This window comes from Pseudophryne corroboree, chromosome 4 (assembly GCF_028390025.1).
Source record: "Pseudophryne corroboree isolate aPseCor3 chromosome 4, aPseCor3.hap2, whole genome shotgun sequence".
In the NCBI taxonomy this organism is placed as follows: Eukaryota; Metazoa; Chordata; class Amphibia; order Anura; family Myobatrachidae; genus Pseudophryne; species Pseudophryne corroboree.
The window spans coordinates 478,933,870-478,953,789 of record NC_086447.1 but is presented as its reverse complement, the minus strand read 5'-3'; the positions used below and the strand labels follow the sequence as shown (position 1 = coordinate 478,953,789).

At 43.0% G+C, this 19,920-nt stretch overlaps 1 protein-coding gene across 1 annotated transcript in view; it reads left to right on the top strand.

Annotated features, from left to right (window-relative positions):
• Positions 1-19,920, top strand: part of PREP (prolyl endopeptidase) — a 354,821-nt gene that overhangs the window by 256,531 nt on the left and 78,370 nt on the right. Inside the window, exons 9-10 of the mRNA XM_063917051.1 lie at positions 6,474-6,671; positions 11,652-11,755. Of these exons, the coding sequence (XP_063773121.1) occupies positions 6,474-6,671; positions 11,652-11,755 (302 nt within the window). The remainder of the gene's footprint in view (positions 1-6,473; positions 6,672-11,651; positions 11,756-19,920) is intronic.

The window sequence follows — 19,920 nt, the reverse complement described above, 5'->3', positions numbered from 1 at the left end:
TTTTGTAGTAGAATTACAGGTACCAGTAGGCCCGTTCTTTCCCTGCATGCTGGTACTTGTGGTTCTCCAAGTACCAGCTTGTGGGGGAGGCTTGCTGGGACTTGTAGTTCTCCTACAAAAAACAATATTCTATTTTTTACTCAAAGGCTATCAGCCTCCCATCCACCGCCCATGGATTGGGGGGACAGCCTCGGGCTTCACCCCTGGTCCTTGGGTAGCTGGAGGGGGGGGACCCCTTGATTTAAGGGGTCCCCACTCCAGGGTACCCCGGCCAGGGGTGACTAGTTGAGGAGGTAATGTCACGGTGGCAGGGACCTATATAAAAGTGTCCCCTGGCTGTGGCATTATCTCTCTGGCTAGTGGAGCCCGGTGCTGGTTTAAAAAATACAGGGGACCCCTACTTCTTTTGTCCCCCATATTTTTTGAACCAGGACCGGATGCAGGGACCGGTGCTGGTTGATTAAATATGGGGGGACCCTACGCAATTTTTCCCCTCTATTTTTACAACCAGGACCGGCTCAAAGAGCCCGAGGCTGCTTATGCTTAGGAGGGGGGACCCCACACCATTTTTATTTTTTTATTTTTAACACTTTCACACTACTCATACAGATGTGTCCTCCGTTATCTTGACTGTTTCTGCGCCTAGACGGAGGTTTAGTCATGCCTAGGCGATAGCTTAGGTTGCTGAGTTTAATCACGGACAGGCGCGTTGAGGCGATACTAGATACTCAACATGCAATACACATCACCACCACTGGGTGGCTAATGCTCCACTAATCCAGTACTTTAGATCTAATAGCGGCGGATTGATCTACAGCTCTGGCAAATGATCAGTGACGACTGTAATGTTAATAGATGTTGACCAATGGTCAGATGGACAGAGTTAAAAAAAAAAAATAATAGTTTACACAGGCACAAATGAACATGTTAAAACACTTGTGTATGCAGACGCAAGATTGTGTATGCAGACGCAACTAATGTGTGAAAGGAAGTATGTACAGTGCATAAATACCGTGCTTTTGAAATACATGTATGAGCTTCCGAGTACCCTAAGGCATAAACCAACACCAATGGGAAGGGATTGCTCTTTGCATTACTTTTACACATGAACTTGTGAATCTCTCATGAAGCGTCGTGGGCTAGCGATGAAGGCTCCCACGCTGAGAGTCCTGGGTTCGAGTCCCAAAGTGCAAACCTTTTTTTTCTTTTAATGTGTTCCCGTGACATTCACTTTTATTATTATTATTATTATTTTTCTTTGTTATACATTCAATGGAAGGGTGCACACAGGTTTCACATAAATCAGAGTAAATCTGCAGGAGCGATTAATTCCGCTATATACAGATACACACAAATATCTGTGCTGTTACTTGCTCCGTAGCCGAGTGCCTTCATGGGGCAAGGAGTCACAGGCGGTAGCCATTTCAAATGAGTCTGCCCTACTACAGAATTGTATGTGTACGATACGGTGCATAGAACCTTAACAGTAGAAACGCTTCTGCAGCTTTGCCCTGCTTTATGTAAAACGTTTGTGCACACTTGTATTGAATGTGAAAGTATACTACAGTAGGATAGATATAAAAAATAATAATAAAGTGTCTGGAAGAAACTAACATGCATTCATACTTTAGGAATCGAACCCGGGACTCTAAGTATAGGAAGCGGAACACTTCACCACTCGGACACTTCGCCGCCGACAGATGAATAAATCCATTGGTTGATTATGCCGTAATGGCTACGGGATTAGGACGCTAACGAACAATATCCCTAACCCCAATAGGCAACAATGTGCATGTACTGTACAGTAACACGTCTGTTTGCGTCCGTGTACACTACTGGTTTTATGTTGATTTATCTGACTTGGACGCTCACATATTTCTAAAGTACTGTAAATGGACCATACTGTGGCTTTATCACGTTTGTTTGCATCTGCATATGCTGTACTATTTGTGTCTGTACTGTTATATACTGTATGAAATAATGTAGCGTAATGAGACGCACTAGTAAAGTAGTTCTTACTATGTATTTCAGTATTGTATTTTACGGGAGACCACACGCATGCGCAGTGGTGATTGTAAAAAGCGACATCTGGTGGATGATCGCAGGTATTACACGTAAAGGTAACGTCAAACGCTCTGTGAGCCTCCATGCGATTAGGTGCGCCTCGGTACGCTGCGTATGCCCGATCATGACAAACGCCTCAGCCAGTCAAGATGACGGAGGACCCATCTGTACTGTACACAATGAAGCCCTGCATGGATCTCACAGATCCGGCCGGGATTCATTGTATTATGTCCGGCAGTGTTTTACTAATCACTCCCGTAAAACACTGCCTGACCATACGAATCACATCGACATCGGAAAAAACTAAAATAGAAAACTCGGCAGCTTAGTAAATTACCGTAGATGGATTCAAAAAGTTGCAGTAAAATACGACCGATAAAATTTGAGAACAAACTCCCTAAAAATCGGCACAAACACGAATATTAGTAAATATACCCCCAGGAGTGGCATTTCCCAGCAATTTTTCAAAACTTTGGCCCCCTGTATCTCAAAAACTATGAGGCCTAGAGCAGAAAACATTTACATGGTTTAGTAGCTCTGTGATATTATCGAGTGAACACAGTTTCATGAAAATCTGAGTCGGCAGGTGTCATACCTGGGTGAACTGGCATGGAATGACCCATAGGGATCATGATTTGCTGTTAAACTAAAACATGTACCACATCCACTTCAGTTGCCAATGTGTGAATATTATTTTATTAAAATACCGGCACTCAAACACTTAAGTGTTTGTACACTTTAGAAAATTAACAAAAAGTGTAATAAAAATATATACATCAGTTACACAGATGATGAGAAAAAAAATCAGACCTGTCTTTTGCCTTTTTACCCTAGATTGTGAACCTTTTATTTCTTCAATTGTGCTGCTTCTTCCTCCATTGTGCCACTTTGTCCTCAATTTTGTGTTTTGGTTTTCTTATTGTTTTCTAGGTACTTAGTATTAGTGTTTTGGTGCTGCTAAATTGCAGAGCCCGTGGCAAGCTAATCTTGGCTATTTGGTGCAGTTTGAGGATAGGTGTATGTGGATACATCTGTATGCAATTCATTTTAATCCACACAACTAGAAAGTGGGGAAAGCAGTAGTATAAAAGAGCTGGCAAAACCAATACACCAACTGAGCTTATAGATAAATCAGTCGGTTTAGGCTTCTTGGTAACTGATTAAACAGTTTTATCGGTAATTATAAAATTTTGAAGCCTAAATTTGTCTAGAACGTACATATTGGTCCCAGCTGGTAAATCTTCTGAACCTTCAGCATGCCACGTCTGGCACCTGTGCCAGGAGTTGCTAACCCCTGCTCTTGTTGCAGGCAGCTGTGAGAGTTAAAGTGGCGGGGTTTTTTTAAAGAAAAAAACAGCCATTTTTGCCTTTTTTTTTTTTTTTTTTTACATTTTAATGCGGGGATATTTAGTTAGCCATGGTAACTTACTGCGGGCTAATTGAAGCAGCAGGACTATTCAATTAGTCTTGAAGGCAGGCTGCAGTTAATGAGAATTTTCTTTTTTGCAAAACATGATTTCTGCTCAATTTAGTAAAACCACGTAGGGGGGAAATAGTCGTGGTAGTTTACTGTGGGCTAATTGAAGTAGCGTGGTCATTCAGTCAGTCCTGAAGACAGCTCGCAGGCTGTAGCTAATGCAGAACATTTTTTTTCAATCCTGAGGCTCAAAAAGAAATCCTCGTTAAATAGCCTGTTTGCGGGTGCTGCATCCGTGTTAACTCATTGGTCTGGGAATGTATCCTGGATTTTATGGGTTAATGTGCGTTAACAGTCATTTACCGGGTGAGAAAAGGGGGCTCTAATTGAATAGCCCCAGGCGTAAAGGCCAGAGGCTACCACCCTTTTCTTTTATCCATGGTAAATTACTGGTGCCAACTGAATTCCTCCCCCCCCCCCCCCCAACTCTAGCTGCTAAATCTGACATCTTGCAGCTATTTGCAACCCGCAGACATTTACATAAATACGCTTGCGTATTCTCAGATCTACCGCACCATCTGTCCACTGAAACCACTTGTCTTGACGTGGCAGAACTTTACCACTCAGAAACATTTTTTTTTTGCCCCTGATGCTTCTTCGCAGGTAATTGAATACTGGCCTTAAGGCCCAAACACACTGGGCGATTTTGAGCTGAAAGCAGGTCACTTTTGGTGTGTTGAGCTGCTCTCAGCTCAAAGCCGCCCAGTGTGTATACCCCGGCAATGAGCGCTGATGCGCACCCCCACTTCATCGCCGGCGGCCGGCGTTCATCTGCTGGTATCACCAGCAGATGAAAGGCGGGGTAAACGGCTTTTCATAGCCTCCTGCTATGGAAAGCCGTTCACTCCCGCTGACATCGCTGGGCAGGGGGGGAAATCGCTCATGGTGTATTCATGATCATCGCTCTGCATACACGCTGGGCAAAAACCCAGTGTGTATGCACTTTTAGAGGGCATTAGCTCAAAAAGACTGCAATATGGCCAGTGGAGCTCACTTGCCAATGTTGCAATTAATAGCAAGTGCAACATTTGCACTACACTACAGCATCCTTTCAGGTGCTCATTATAATAGTTGAATGGCGATAGGTTTTTGTTTTTAAGCGTAAAATTTGGACATCTATACAAAGTTATTAAAGTAGCTGTAATTAAGACATGAATAAATGTTTTGATTTATTGTATTATTTGTATCAACACTGAAGTCCTGATAGTAAAGAGCATGTTACAGATCAGATTAATGTTATATTAGTCTATAAATCATTGTAATACAGTAGCTCACTCAGATTTGTTCTTTTGAAATGTATACCTGTCACTTTGCAAAGGGAACTCAAGTTCCAAAAATGTTCATTGAGAATATTGATTTAGTTATGGTAATGGATTAGTTTTGATACTAGTGTGAAGAGAATATAGGTAGCTCTAAAGTGATGGAGAAACAAACAAAACAAGAATTTGTTTTTCACTGAAGCAGTAATTACAATAGATGTACTTTGCTCACATTCCATATAGTTTTGTTTTCTTTTAACAATTTCGAAAGCATTCCTCGGGTGTGTAGCGCGTTGCCGGCGTTCGGGATCCCAGTGATCAGCACCCTGACGCCTGGTTCCTGGCCGCAGAATGTCCGTGGGGGGGAGGAGGGGTTATCCGAGCATAGCAAGCCCCTTGCAGGCTCGGCGGTGACCTGTGTTCACCACTGGGTCTATTCCTACTCTATGGGCGTTGTAGATATCCATGATTGGGAATTGTCCCTGCCGGTTGGCATTGTGAGGGGGCGGGATGTAGGTGGAGGTAATGTGAGACCGCCGGTCACATAACTACATCTCCATTACTCAGACCTCTCAGTACTTGCTGTGTATGATGCTGTCCTATCTGTAATATATATTAATAAATAAATAAATACTAAAGCAGTCAAGAAACATTTGCCAAAACAGCTTACACTTTTGTGTTAGTCATGCAATATCCGTAGTGTTTCACATCGCCTACTTTTTTATATTCCCTTAATTTCAATGCATTTCAGAGTTAAAATTTGTAATATGTACAAATGTATTTTAAATAAATCTTATACCTAATATTGGAAGTTTTATATTATTTTCTCTAACGTCCTAGTGGATGCTGGGGACTCCGTAAGGACCATGGGGAATAGACGGGCTCCGCAGGAGACTGGGCACTCTAAGAAAGATTTAGTACTACTGGTGAGCACTGGCTCCTCCCTCTATGCCCCTCCTCCAGACCTCAGTTAGAATCTGTGCCCGGACAGAGCTGGGTGCATTTTAGTGAGCTCTCCTGAGCTTGCTAATAAGAAAGTATTTTAGTTAGGTTTTTTTATTTTCAGAGAGCTTCTGCTGGCAACAGACTCTCTGCTACGTGGGACTGAGGGGAGAAAAGCAAACAAAATAAGATTTTACTCACCGGTAAATCTATTTCTCGTAGTCCGTAGTGGATGCTGGGGGCCCGTCCCAAGTGCGGACTTCTTCTGCAATACTTGTATATAGTTATTGCTTAAATAAGGGTTATGTTATGTTGGCATCCATTGTTTGATGCTCTGTTGTTCATACTGTTGACTGGGTAAGTTTATCACAAGTTATACGGTATGATTGGTGTGGCTGGTATGAGTCTTACCCTGGATTCCAAAATCCTTTCCTTGTAATGTCAGCTCTTCCGGGCACAGTTTCCTTAACTGAGGTCTGGAGGAGGGGCATAGAGGGAGGAGCCAGTGCACACCAGTAGTACTAAATCTTTCTTAGAGTGCCCAGTCTCCTGCGGAGCCCGTCTATTCCCCATGGTCCTTACGGAGTCCCCAGCATCCACTACGGACTACGAGAAATAGATTTACCGGTGAGTAAAATCTTATTTATTAGAAACCTTTTTCTTTTGTCTTCATGATAAAGCTTCTTTGTGTATTACTATTAAAATGGTTTGCCTACTTTTTCTGTTTTTAGAATGGGTATCCTGTGTTCATTCCAAGTTCCTAGTGCTTTGCTACCTTCATGATGTGAAGAATGGCTTGCAACTGCACGAGCTTGCCACAGGTAGCCATCTTAAGACTTTCCCCCTGGATGTTGGCAGTATTGTGGGGTACAGCGGTCAGAAGAAACACTCTGAAATTTTCTATCAGTTCACCTCCTTTTTATCACCAGGTGAGTGGTCTTATTTTTTATGTTCTCATTATTTGAGATTAAAGGAAAACAGCAAAAAATGTATCTTATAAATTATATTGCTATACCAAGTGATAGCAAGCTCTGTACTGTACAGCAAAATGAAATTCCCTGGCCACTAAAGAGCAAGAATACAATTTAATTTTGCACTATAACCACCCTTTATAACTCGCTGTGGTAAATGTGCATATTATGGCACTAAATGCTTAATGCAATCAAGAATCAGTATTAGAAAAAGCAGCTTGTCCTTTTGTATTAGTTATGCAGTATCCCTAGCATTTATATGGCCTACTTTATATTATTACTCTTGAAAGTTTTATTACATTTTTATTTAGTTAATTTCAGAGTTATTTTAGCTATCTAGAATTTGTAATGTGTTCAAACGTATTTACAGGTTTCGGTTCGGTCTGATACGTAGTCGCTTAAGTCAGTTGGTGTAAACATAACTGTTTCAGAACAAGGAGCCCCCCCCCCCTCCAGTTTAGACTTCCCATAGTGATTAGATATTTTCCCAGCGTGCAGCATAATTGCTGAAATAACATTTTATTTTCCAGTGGTTACTGTGGTATGCATAATGAAAGTGTCTAGCCTGAGAACTTGCATTAATCAAAATAAAACACCTATTAACCTTACCATATACTTAAAACAGCTCTTTTGTGAAGTTGTTCTGTATAACACCCTGGGACTTGATGATCTGCAATGCTCTGAATTTATATGCTAATTTTTAAATCCCTACTTGTCAAAGTTGCTTGTTTAGCATTTGGTTAGGAAAATTTTTCCTGTTTCTGTAGTGCTGTTGGAGCAGAAAAAGGCAGCAATATAAATATTCTAGATGCACAATCATCCGTAAGCACAGTTCCTGGTTAACATACCTACCTTATTCTGTGGCAACAAATAAATCCCAAGGCAAATCACATATACAGATGTATCCTCATACATTGTTGCTACAGCCCCTCTTTTTCACCTGAAAATGTGTCTTGGTCGCATTGCGTCTAGAGTGCACCAGAAGACTGTGCTGATTCATTTGATGTATGACACTTGTATATCTATGTGCAACTGAGTCTGAAATTGTATACGAAGTGCTTTGATGCAGCGGCTTTTTTCCATGGCAAGTTCCATTGTGTTACTTATGCAGACTCCATCACACACAGATATATAATTATCACATATCAAATTAATTAGCAGATTTCATTAATCAGCAGATTTAATGGGTGCATACACACGGTGAGATCCTTTCAATGCCGGATTTTGACTACGATTCCCTTGAACTCCCCCAGAGCCCAGAATCACTGATTTTGACTATCTGTACTTGAGATTTTGGCCATGTACGCTTTTGACTAAGTGCCAATTTTGACTATACTTTGTAGTAGATAGTACACCAGATAGTCAAGATTGTCTTGCCTGCACAGTCTATCTAGCCTTGCAATACTGACCCCGCAGGACCGCGCTTCGTTTCCACTAACTTTCCTTGCGATTTTGACTGTATAGTCAAAAGGCGAAATCTCACCGCGTGTACACACCTTAAGTCACATTGTCAGATGAAAAAGAATGAGATCTGTTGGCTCACTCTCGCCATGCACCTCGCTAAATGAATGCATTTTGCTGACTGGGTGGACATGTTTTCAAGAAACTTTAAAATGCTTAGAGTTTTCTACTTTGAGCTTTGTCAGTGTGTACTACAAAATGATTGGTTGCAGTGTAGATGAGCATTTTTTTACTGACATGGTGACCTTAGTATAGTATTTGTTTGAGTTAGAATAGTACCTAATAATACTAACCCAAACATTATTTCTGCAATTAATGTAGTAAGATTTTCTTATCTTAAATATCAGTATGTATTCATTTTGTCATCTACAAAATAAACACATAAGGGAATATATATCAAAGCTTAGAGAGAGATAAAGTACCAGATCCTAACTGTCAAACACAGGGGGCGATGTACTAAGCCTTGGAGAGTGATAAAGGGCAGATAAGTAAACTACCAACCAGTTACTAACTGTCATTTTTCAAACACATCCTGTAACATGGCAGTTAGGGTCTGATTGGTTGGTACTTTGGGGGATATCCAATTATTCCCGTTAAAACATCGGGTCCGGAAAACGTCTGTTTTCGGCCGTTTATCTGACTTTTTTCCGATGTTTCACCAATTATTTTTTTCTACAGGCTATCCAGATAGATCGTGTGTGTAAAAAATAACCCTTTCTCCCGAAAACACACAGGTTCAGTGAAACCTGTGTGTTTTCGGGTGAAACAGCCCTGTTTTCGGACGAAAACGGGGCTGTTTTCAGGGATTCTGCTTCGCCTGCCGGAGGCAGGTGAAACAAAATCCCTGATAAGCCGCGGCACGCGCCGGCTTATCGGGGCTAATTAGTCCCCGGCGGGACAATTAGCCCAGGTAAAAATCCGGGGCTAATTGGATATCCCCCTTAATCTCTCTCCACCTTATCACTCTCCAAGGCTTAGTACATATCTCCCAGAGCCTGTAACCAAAGAGCTAGGAGCTGGTTGGTATCTTATCTTTCTCTGGGGCAGATGTATTAAGCCTGGAGAAGTAATAAAGTTGAAGGTGATAACGCACCAGCCAGTCAGCTCTAACTGTCAAGTTACAGGTTGGGTTTAAAAAAATGACAGGAGCTGAATGGTTGGTGCGTTATCACCTTCCACTTTTATTACTTCTCCAGGCTTAATACATCTGCCCCAGAGAAAGATAAGATACCAACCAGCTCCTAGCTCTTTTTGCTTACAGGCTCTGGGGGATGTGTACTAAGCCTTGGAGAGTGATAAGGCGGAGAGAGAGATAAAGTACCAACCAATCAGACCCTAACTGCCATGTTACAGGCTGTGTTTGAAAAATGACAGTTAGGAGCTGACTGGTTGGTGCGTTATCACCTTCCACTTTATCACTTCTCCAGGCTTTATACAATTGCCCATCTGAGACTTGATACATATGCTTCATAGGTTTAAACAAACCACTTTATATAAGTAATACATTTGTTTTTTTGTTTATTTGCACATTTTACATGTTTGCATGTAGTCCAGTGATGAGACATTTTTTGGGCAGGTATCAGGAATGTCTCGCGCCCTAACACAACCATAGACGGTCATTGTTAATCTGCTTGTTCATTTTTAATAAATCTCCAAGATTTCTTAGTCAGGTCACTTGTGTGCCAAACTCATGCACTTCTCAGAAATTTGTTAATATCCCGAAAATCGTAAATTACTTAACTTGTAAATATGTTAACTAAAATGTATAAGAAAATAATTACAACACATTCTCTGCCATACATACTGTAGTATAAAGCTGTATACACACTATAGGATTGTCTGTCCACTATAAGATTGTCTTTCTGATTGGAATGAAAATCTGGTAATTTCTGAGAGCAAATGACAATTGACCATTTGCTCCCAAACACTGGAAAATGGACATAAATGGTTAAATCCATATTCTTTAACCAATCTATCTGAACAACCATTTTTGCCCATTTTCTGGCTTTGGGGAACAAATGGTTGATTGTCATTTGCTCCCAGACATTACCAGATTTCCATTCCAACCAGAAAGATTGGACAGATAATCTTATAGTGTGTTTACAGCTCTGGAACTGAACCACAAAATTGGTATAATATGTCTTTGTACAATCCATCCATTAATGCATAGAGTCGTACCATGTTTATGAATCTTTGCTTTGCTTATGAATGCAGAATGTGTGACACTGTTTTCCTATAAGGAAGCGAAACTAAGAGGAGACAGGGTTCAGAATATTTTAAGATTTTATATTTGACTTTCATATTGCCAGTACCTGCAGTTCAGATAAGCAGCAGACAATACTAGCCTCACACTCCCTTGCACTAATAGCATGTTAGTTAGCTTTGTGTCCCATTGGACCAATGTTACGCAAACCGTGGGCCGTCCAGCATAAAAGGTATGTCATTCAGGAGTCCCTTCCTTAGCACATGCAAATACAGCAGTACTATGCGCACCTGAGCACACTTGTGGCACGCCACACTTTGGCAAGGCACATTTGCAATGGTCAGTTTTGTACACACATGGGCATTCTTCGGAGTGGTTTTTAGTTCACTCTGGTTGTGCCCTTCCTTTTTTTTTTTTTTTAGGAGAGGGCAATGGGTAGAATTGGGGGTGGGGGCAAGGAACACTTGGGGCCCTGCCAAAAATTATTGTTTCTTGATGCAATTACGAATGGACTAACTGGGGAGAGGTTAGCAGTCAGATGCCCAACTGTACTTAGCCTTTAAAAGAGATAAAGTGGAGACGTGTAAAGAGTGATAAATGACCAGCCAATCAGTTTTCTGTCTTTTTTTTTCAAATACAGCCTGTTACATGACAGTTAGGAGCTGATTGGCTGATCCGTCTCCACTTTATCTGTTGTTAAGGCTTAATACATTTGGGCCAGAATGTTGTAATCCTCAGTGCTGCTAAGTTTTTTCTGTTGTAAATGATCCTCCAATGTGCCCAAACACTCTACGGTTTAAATTCTCCCTAACTAATTATCTTTGTTTTACATTGTTTTGTATTGCTTTGTAACAATGAGATATATTCTTTGCTTTCTAAACTTAATTTCGTTTAATACATACATGCTTTCTTTGGATGGTCAATAAGGAGTTTTACATTTCTCTAGTTTGTATCTTTAATTATTGGAAGACTTGTTTTATGTGGTACAAAAGTGATTAGTGTTACGTATATTGATTTTAGTTGCTTATACAGTATTTGAATTTTAAATCATTTACATTGTTCAATTGTTATTCTTATAAGGAATACTTGAGCAGTCTTTGGAAGCAGGTCTATGTTCCTCTAAGTGAGTGGTTATGAACTATTCTTTACTTAATTGTACCCAGTTCTGTTTTCTAGAGCTGGACAACTCATTCATTGCAGTCTACAGTGCTTTCAGATCCATTGTTCTCATGATCTTGGTCTACTAAGTTGATATTTCAATGCTCTTATTTTAGGTATAATTTATCACTATGACCTGACCAAAGATACCAAGGAGCCAAGAGTTTTCCGGGAAGTGACTGTCAAAGGATTTAATCCATCTGACTACCAGACTGTACAGGTGACAAAAAAAACTTTCTGTATTTGCATTAAAAAGTATGGCTACTATGTTACTAACTTTCAGTTCTTTAAAGCTTCAGTAGCTCTGTTTTGATTAATGTGCAATTCAGGAAGAGGGACATAATAATGTGTCAGAGATACAAACAGCTGACTAGATAACCTGCTCTGCTACTTAATTTTACATGGGAAAGCCGTTCTACCAAGTCCTGTCATTTCTGGGGAACACAATGTCATGATAGTTATACAATGACACCTGTCATCTTGGGAGAAGTCTGAGAGATAATAGGTTGATGAATCAGAGGGAAATGACTTTCACTATGCTATACAGTATAATACATGGTAATAAGAATGTGAAGATGAAAGTCCACTACATTTCTACAAGTTGTTTTATATTTTATTGAACACTATTGATATAGATTTTTACATGTATATGCGTATAAGGAAAACACATTGCTAAAACTGAAACTTATTTCTGATTGTCAATCATGTTTGTTTTCATCTCTGTGTGCTCAGAATTGAGATAACATTTTGTACATATGAAAGTCTAAGACCCGAGGATTTATTACAAAAAATGAACATGGTGGAAGGCAAAGCCGTAACTAGGCATTTTGGATCCCCTGTGCCAGAAGAGAATTGGTGTCCATACACCCCCCTCCCATATTAAAAATAGGGACAGTGCATGCCGAAGGTGCTCGCCAAAGTTATAGGGACGTTGCGTCATGGGGAAAGGGCGTGGCCACAGAATAGCATCAATTCATGTAACACCACACAGTAGTAACCATTTGTCACATTACACCACACAGTAGTACCCATTATACAAGTTACGTGATGGTAGAGCCCCTTGAACGTTACGCCACAATAGATCCTCCTTACGTTACGCCATGAGAAATCCTTACACGCAATACACCAGCCATCTGTTAACCGTTTTTCTCTAACGTCCTAAGTGGATGCTGGGGACTCCGTCAGGACCATGGGGTTTAGCGGCTCCGCAGGAGACAGGGCACAATAATAAAAGCTTTAGGATCAGGTGGTGTGCACTAGCTCCTCCCCCTATGACCCTCCTCCAAGCCTCAGTTAGATTTTTGTGCCCGGCCGAGAAGGGTGCAATCTAGGTGGCTCTCCTGAGCTGCTTAGAATAAAAGTTTAAGTTAGGTTTTTTATTTTCAGTGAGTCCTGCTGGCAACAGGCTCACTGCTACGAGGGACTTAGGGGAGAGAAGTAAACTCACCTGCGTGCAGGATGGATTTGCTTCTTAGGCTACTGGACACCATTAGCTCCAGAGGGAGTCGGAACACAGGTCTCACCCTGGGGTTCGTCCCGGAGCCGTGCCGCCGACCCCCCTTGCAGATGCCGAAGTTGAAGAGGTCCAGAGGTCCAGAAACAGGCGGCAGAAGACTTTCAGTCTTCATAAGGTAGCGCACAGCACTGCAGCTGTGCGCCATTGTTGTCAGCACACTTCATACCAGCGGTCACTGAGGGTGCAGGGCGCTGGGGGGGGCGCCCTGGGCAGCAATGTATTATACCTTTTTTATGGCTAAAATACATCACATATAGCCCTTGAGGCTATATGGATGTATTTAACCCCTGCCAGATCTCACAAACTCCGGGAGAAGAGCCCGCCGTTTTAGGGGGCGGGGCCTATTCTCCTCAGCACACGGCGCCATTTTCCTGCTCAGCTCTGCTGTGAGGAAGGCTCCCAGGCTCTCCCCTGCACTGCACTACAGAAACAGGGTTAAAACAGAGAGGGGGGGCACTTATTTGGCGATATGATTACATATGTGAAAATGCTATAAGGGAAAACACTTGTATAAGGGGTTGTCCCTGTATAATTATAGCGTTTTTGGTGTGTGCTGGCAAACTCTCCCTCTGTCTCCCCAAAGGGCTAGTGGGGTCCTGTCCTCTATCAGAGCATTCCCTGTGTGTGTGCTGTGTGTCGGTACGTGTGTGTCGACATGTAGGAGGACGATGTTGGTGAGGAGGCGGAGCAAATTGCCTGTATTGGTGATATCACTCTCTAGGGAGTCGACACCGGAATGGATGGCTTATTTAGGAATTACGTGATAATGTCAACACGATGCAAGGTCGGTTGACGACATGAGATGGCCGGCAAACAAATTAGTACCTGTCCAGGCGTCTCAGACACCGTCAGGGGTTTGTAAAAACACCCATTTACCTCAGTTGGTCGACACAGACACGGACACTGACTTCAGTGTCGACGGTGAAGAAACAAACGTATTTTCCTTTAGGGCCACACGTTACATGTTAAGGGCAATGAAGGAGGTGTTACATATTTCTGATACTACAAGTACCACAAATAAGGGTATTATGTAGGGTGGGAATAATCTACTTGTAGTTTTTCCTGAATCAGATAAATTAAAGTGTGTGATGATACGTGGGTTTCCTCCGATAGAAAATTATTGGAGGTATACCCTTTCCCGCCAGAAGTGAGGGCGAGTTGGGAAACACACCTTAGGGTGGATAAGGCGCTCACACGCTTATAAAAACAAGTGGCGTTACCGTCTCCAGATACGGCCGCCCTCAAAGAGCCAGCTGATAGGAAGCTGAAAAATATCCTAAAAAGTATATACACACATACTGGTGTTATACTACGACCAACAATCGCCTCAGCCTGGATGTGCAGCGCTGGGGGGGCTTGGTCGGATTTCCTGACTGAAAATATTGATACCCTTGACAGGAACAATATTTTATTGACTATAGAGCATTTTAAGGATGCATTTCTATATATGCGAGATGCGCAGAGGGATATTTGCATTCTGGCATCAAGAGTAGATGTGATGTCCATATCTGCCAGACGATGTTTATAGACACGACAGTGGTCAGGTGATGCAGATTCCAGACGGCACATGGAAGTATTGCCGTATAAAGGGGCGGTCCATCGGACCTGGTGGCCATGGCAACAGCTGGAAAATCCACTTTTGTTACCCCAAGTCACATCTCAGCAGAAAAGAACACAGTCTTTTCAGTCTCAGTCCTTTCGTACCCATAAAGGCAGGCGGGCAAAAGGCCAGTCATATCTGCCCAGGGTTAGAGGAAAGGGAAGAAGACTGCAGCAGGCAGCCCATTCCCAGGAACAGAAGTCCTCCACAGCTTCTGCCAAGTCCGCAGCATGACGCTGGGGCCATACAAGCGGACTCAGGTGCGGTGGGGGGTCATCTCAAGAGTTTCAGCACGCAGTGGGCTCACTCGCAAGTGGACTCCTGGATCCTACACGTAGTATCCCAGGTGTACATTGGAAATTCGAGACGTCTTCCCCTCACAAGTTCCTGAAGTCTGCTTTACCAACGTCTCCCTCCGACAGGGAGGCAGTATTGGAAAAAAATTCACAGGCTGTATTCCCAGCAGGTGATAATCAAAGTACCCCTCCTACAACAAGGGAAGGGGTATTATTCCACACTATATTGTGGTACTGAAGCCAAACGGCTCGGTGAGATCTAAAAGATTTGAACAATTACATACAAGGGTTCAAATCAAGATGGAGTCACTCAGAGCAGTGATAGCGAACCAGGACGATATGGTGTCACTGGATATCAGGGACGCTTACCTACATGTCCAAATTTTGCCCTTCTCACCAAGGGTATCTCAGGTTCGTGGTACAGAACTGTCACTATCAGTTCAGACGCTGCCGTTTGGATTGTCCACGGCACCCCGGGTCTTTACCATGGTAATGGCCGAAATGATGATTCTTCCTAAAAGAAATATGGACGCTTTCCTAATAAGGGCAAGGTCCAGAGAACAGTTGGCGGTCGGAGTAGCACTATCTCAAGTAGTTCTACGACAGCACGAGTGGATTCTAAATATTCCAAAATCGCAGCTTTTTCCGACGACACGTCTAATGTTCCTAGGAATGATTCTGGACACAGTCCAGAAAAGGATGTTTTCTCCCGGAGAAGAAGACCAGGGAGTTATCCGAGCTAGTCAGGAACCTCCTAAAACCAGGAAAAGTATCAGTGCATCATTGCACAAGGGTCCTGTGAAAAATGGTGGTTTCTTACAAAGCAATCCCATTCGGTAGATTTCACGCAAGAACCTTTCAGTGGAATCTGCTGGGAAAATGGTCCGGATCGCCTCTTCAGATGCATCAGCGGATAACCCTGTCTCCAAGGACAAGGGTGTTTTCTTCTGCGGTGGCTGCAGAGTGCTCATCTATGAAAGGGCCGCAGATTCGACATTCAGGACTGGGTCCTGGTGACCACGGATGCCAGCCTGAGTGGCTGGGGAGCAGTCACACAAGGAAAAAATTTCCAGGGAGTGTGATCAAGTCTGGAGACTTCTCTCCACATAAATATACTGGAGCTAAGGGCAATTTACAAGGCTCTAAGCTTAGCAAGACCTCTGCTTCAAGGTCAGCCGGTATTGATCCAGTGGGACAACATCACGGCAGTCGCCCACGTAAACAGACAGGGCGGCACATGAAGCAGGAGGGAAATGGCAGAAACTGCAAGGATTCTTCGCTGGGCGAAAAATCATGTGATAACACTCTCAGCAGTGTTCATTCCGGGAGTGGAAAACTGGGAAGCAAACTTCCTCAGCAGGCATAACCTCCACCCGGGAGAGTGGGGACTTCAGCGGGAAGTTTTCCACATGATTGTAAACCGTTGGGAAAAACCAAAGGTGGACATGATGGCGTCCCGCCTGAACAAAAAACTAGACAAATATTGCGCCAGGTCAAGGGACCCTCAGGCAATAGCGGTGGACGCTCTGGTAACACTGTGGGTGTACCAGTCAGGGTATGTGTTCCCTCCTATGCATCTCATACCAAAAGTACTGAGAATCATAAGAAGGAGATGAGTAAGAACGATACTCGTGGTTCCGGATGGGTCAAGAAGGACTTGGTACCCGGAACTTCAAGAGATGCTCACGGAAGAACCGTGGCCTCTACCTTTAAGAAAGGACCTGCTCCAGCAGGGGCCTTTGTCTGTCCCAAGACTTACCGCGGCTGCGTTTGACGGCATGGCAGTTGAACGCCGGATCCTGAAAGGGCATTCCAGATGAAGTCATACCTACCCTGGTCGAAGCCAGGAAGGATGTAACCGCAAAACATTTTCACCGCATTTGGCGAAAATATGTTGCGTGGTGTGAGGCCAAGAAGGTCCCTACAGAGGAATTCCAACTGGGTCGTTTCCTACATTTCCTGAAAACAGGACTGTCTATGGGCCTAAAATTAGGGTCCATTAAGGTTCAAATTTCGACCCTGTCAAATTTCTTCCAGAAAGAACTGGCTTCAGTGCCTGAAGTTCAGACGTTTGTAAAAGGGGTACTGCATATACAGCCTCCTTTTGTGCCCCCAGTGGCACCTTGGGATCTCAATGTTGTTTTGAGTTTCCTAAAGTCACATTGGTTTGATCCACTCACCACTGTGGAATTAAAATATTTCACATGGAAGGTGAAGATTCTATTAGCCCTGGCTTCAGCCAGGCGTGTGTCAGAATGGGCGGCTTTATCATATAAAAGCCCTTACTTAATTTTTCATTCTGACAGGGCAGAATTGAGGACTCGTCCTCAATTTCTCCTTAAGGTGTTTTCTGTTTTTCACATGAACCAACCTATTGTGGTACCTGCGGCTACTAGGGACTTGGAGGACTCCAAGTTACTTGACGTTGTCAGGGCCCTGAAAATATATGTTTCCAGGACGACTGGAGTCAGAAAATCTGACTCGCTGTTTAGCCTGTATGCACCCAACAAGATGGGTGTTCCTGCTTCTAAGCAGACGATTGCTCGCTGGATTTGTAGTACAATTCAGCTTGCACATTCTGTGGCAGGCTTGCCACAGCCAAAATCAGTAAAAGCCCATTCCACAAGGAAGTGGGCTCATCTTGGGCGGCTGCCCGAGGGGTCTCGGCTTTACAACTTTGCCGAGCTGCTACTTGGTCATGGGCACACCCTGACTGAGGAGGACCTGGAGTTCTCTCATTCGGTGCTGCAGAGTCATCCGCACTCTCCCGCCCGTTTGGGAGCTTTGGTATAATCCCCATGGTCCTGACGGAGTCCCCAGCATCCACTTAGGACGTTAGAGAAAATAAGAATTTACTTACCGATAATTCTATTTCTCGTAGTCCGTAGTGGATGCTGGGCGCCCATCCCAAGTGCGGATTGTCTGCAATACTTGTACATAGTTATTGTTACAAAAATCGGGTTATTCTTGTTGTGAGCCATCTTTTCAGAGGCTCCTTCGTTGTTATCATACTGTTAACTGGGTTCAGATCACAGGTTGTACGGTGTGATTGGTGTGGCTGGTATGAGTCTTACCCGGGATTCAATATCCTTCCTTATTATGCACGCTCGTCCGGGCACAGTATCCTAACTGAGGCTTGGAGGAGGGTCATAGGGGGAGGAGCCAGTGCACACCACCTGATCCTAAAGCTTTTATTATTGTGCCCTGTCTCCTGCGGAGCCGCTAAACCCCATGGTCCTGACGGAGTCCCCAGCATCCACTACGGACTACGAGAAATAGAATTATCGGTAAGTAAATTCTTATTTTTGTATAGTGCAGCATACTACGTTACGCTTACTAACACAAAACTGAGTAATAACAGACAGCGATAGGAAGGCCCTGCTCGCAAGCTTACAATCTACATTACACAAGGTAGAGCGCCTTTATATTTCCAAGGAGAGAGTGTGTGTGTCTCCCCCACTCCCCACAGCACATATGTTTCACTGACAGAATCCTCCCTGGCACGCTTCCCACTTCCATACTCTACTATCCGCTCCAGGCCCTGAAAGTCCTCTAATCGCACTGCGGACCGAAGGTGCAGACCACAAGGGAGATAATTGCCCAGTGCTGCCTGCTGTAATATACATAGCGGACAGCGCTCAGGTGTTACCCACTGTACAGGGCCAGCCATTCGGGAAAATGCAGATGGCATCTTGCCCACACGAAAGCTGCACATTGTGCAAGTCTCCGTCTGCACTACCCTGGTTACAGTCCTGGTAGAAGGTAATCTATAACAATACATGCATGATTATTAATAAAACAAAAGCAGTTACCTGACTTATCTGCTCCTTCCCTGTTTACTGAGGCCGTGTAGACAAAATATGACTGTTTGTTCTCCTTCTATGGCTCTGACACGTCCCCATGGTACTGCACTACAGCGTCCCCTATGGATGATAGAGAAAACAGTATTTTGGTACTTACCGATAAATCCCTTTCTCTGAGTCGCTGGACACCCACCCTGCGCTGCTCTCTTCCAGCGGCGTGGTTTTATACCCTATCTATACCACATGGTACTGCACTCCAGCGTCACCTATGGACTCAGAGAAAGGGATTTATCGGTAAGTACCAAAATAATGTTTTTGTTAGCTATAGCCTCTGCAAGGAGATGTCAAAATGAGAAAGTTGACAGAAAACTGAAGCGCTAGTGTTCATATCTTCACAAACCGTTATGTGAACATGAATGTGGATAAACAGTGGGAGAAAATGTACTTATGCCAGCAACTTGATGCTTGTGTTTGTTGTGCAGTCACCTGGTATTGTGTAGATTCCTTATAGTTGAGGTCATGAATACGGACTAATAAAAAAAAAAAAATGCCTGTGTGTTCTGCATGGTCAGTCTTGTATGAATATGATGTGAGGCTATTCAGGCAATAGTACTCATTTAAGTATGACTGTATTGCCCATTGTCACAAAGTAGTGTGCCCTAATGTACAGCAATAATCTTATAAAAAGTGAATTTATATTTCTATGTGTGATTTAACTTGGAATGTAATTAATATTTGTTTTAAATTATCCTTGTAAACGAGTAACTACCACATAGTGCTATATAATGCGCCAGTGATCAGAGTGTAGTATAAAGAGCATGGCACATAATGAACTCATAAGGCCGTTTTTCTTCTAAATCATTTACTGTAGTGGATGACTTTTTTTTTATTTTTGCTGGATTGTCAATTTTTCCTCTAAGATTTTTGTTTTCATAAACATTGCCAGCCGTGGAAGAAATGGTAAATGGTTATGTAACTAAATTTAATTTCTTGACAATTTTTAATGAAAATACTCTAGGCCTTATGAGTGAAGCCAACAGAAGTATATTTTCGGAAAGGATGACACTGTATGAGCTGCTGTGTCTGAAAACAAATAGTGTTTGCCGATCTTTGTTGGAGCTCCTAATTCATAGAAAATGTTCTCTTGAAAAAGTATTGCTGTCACTGCAG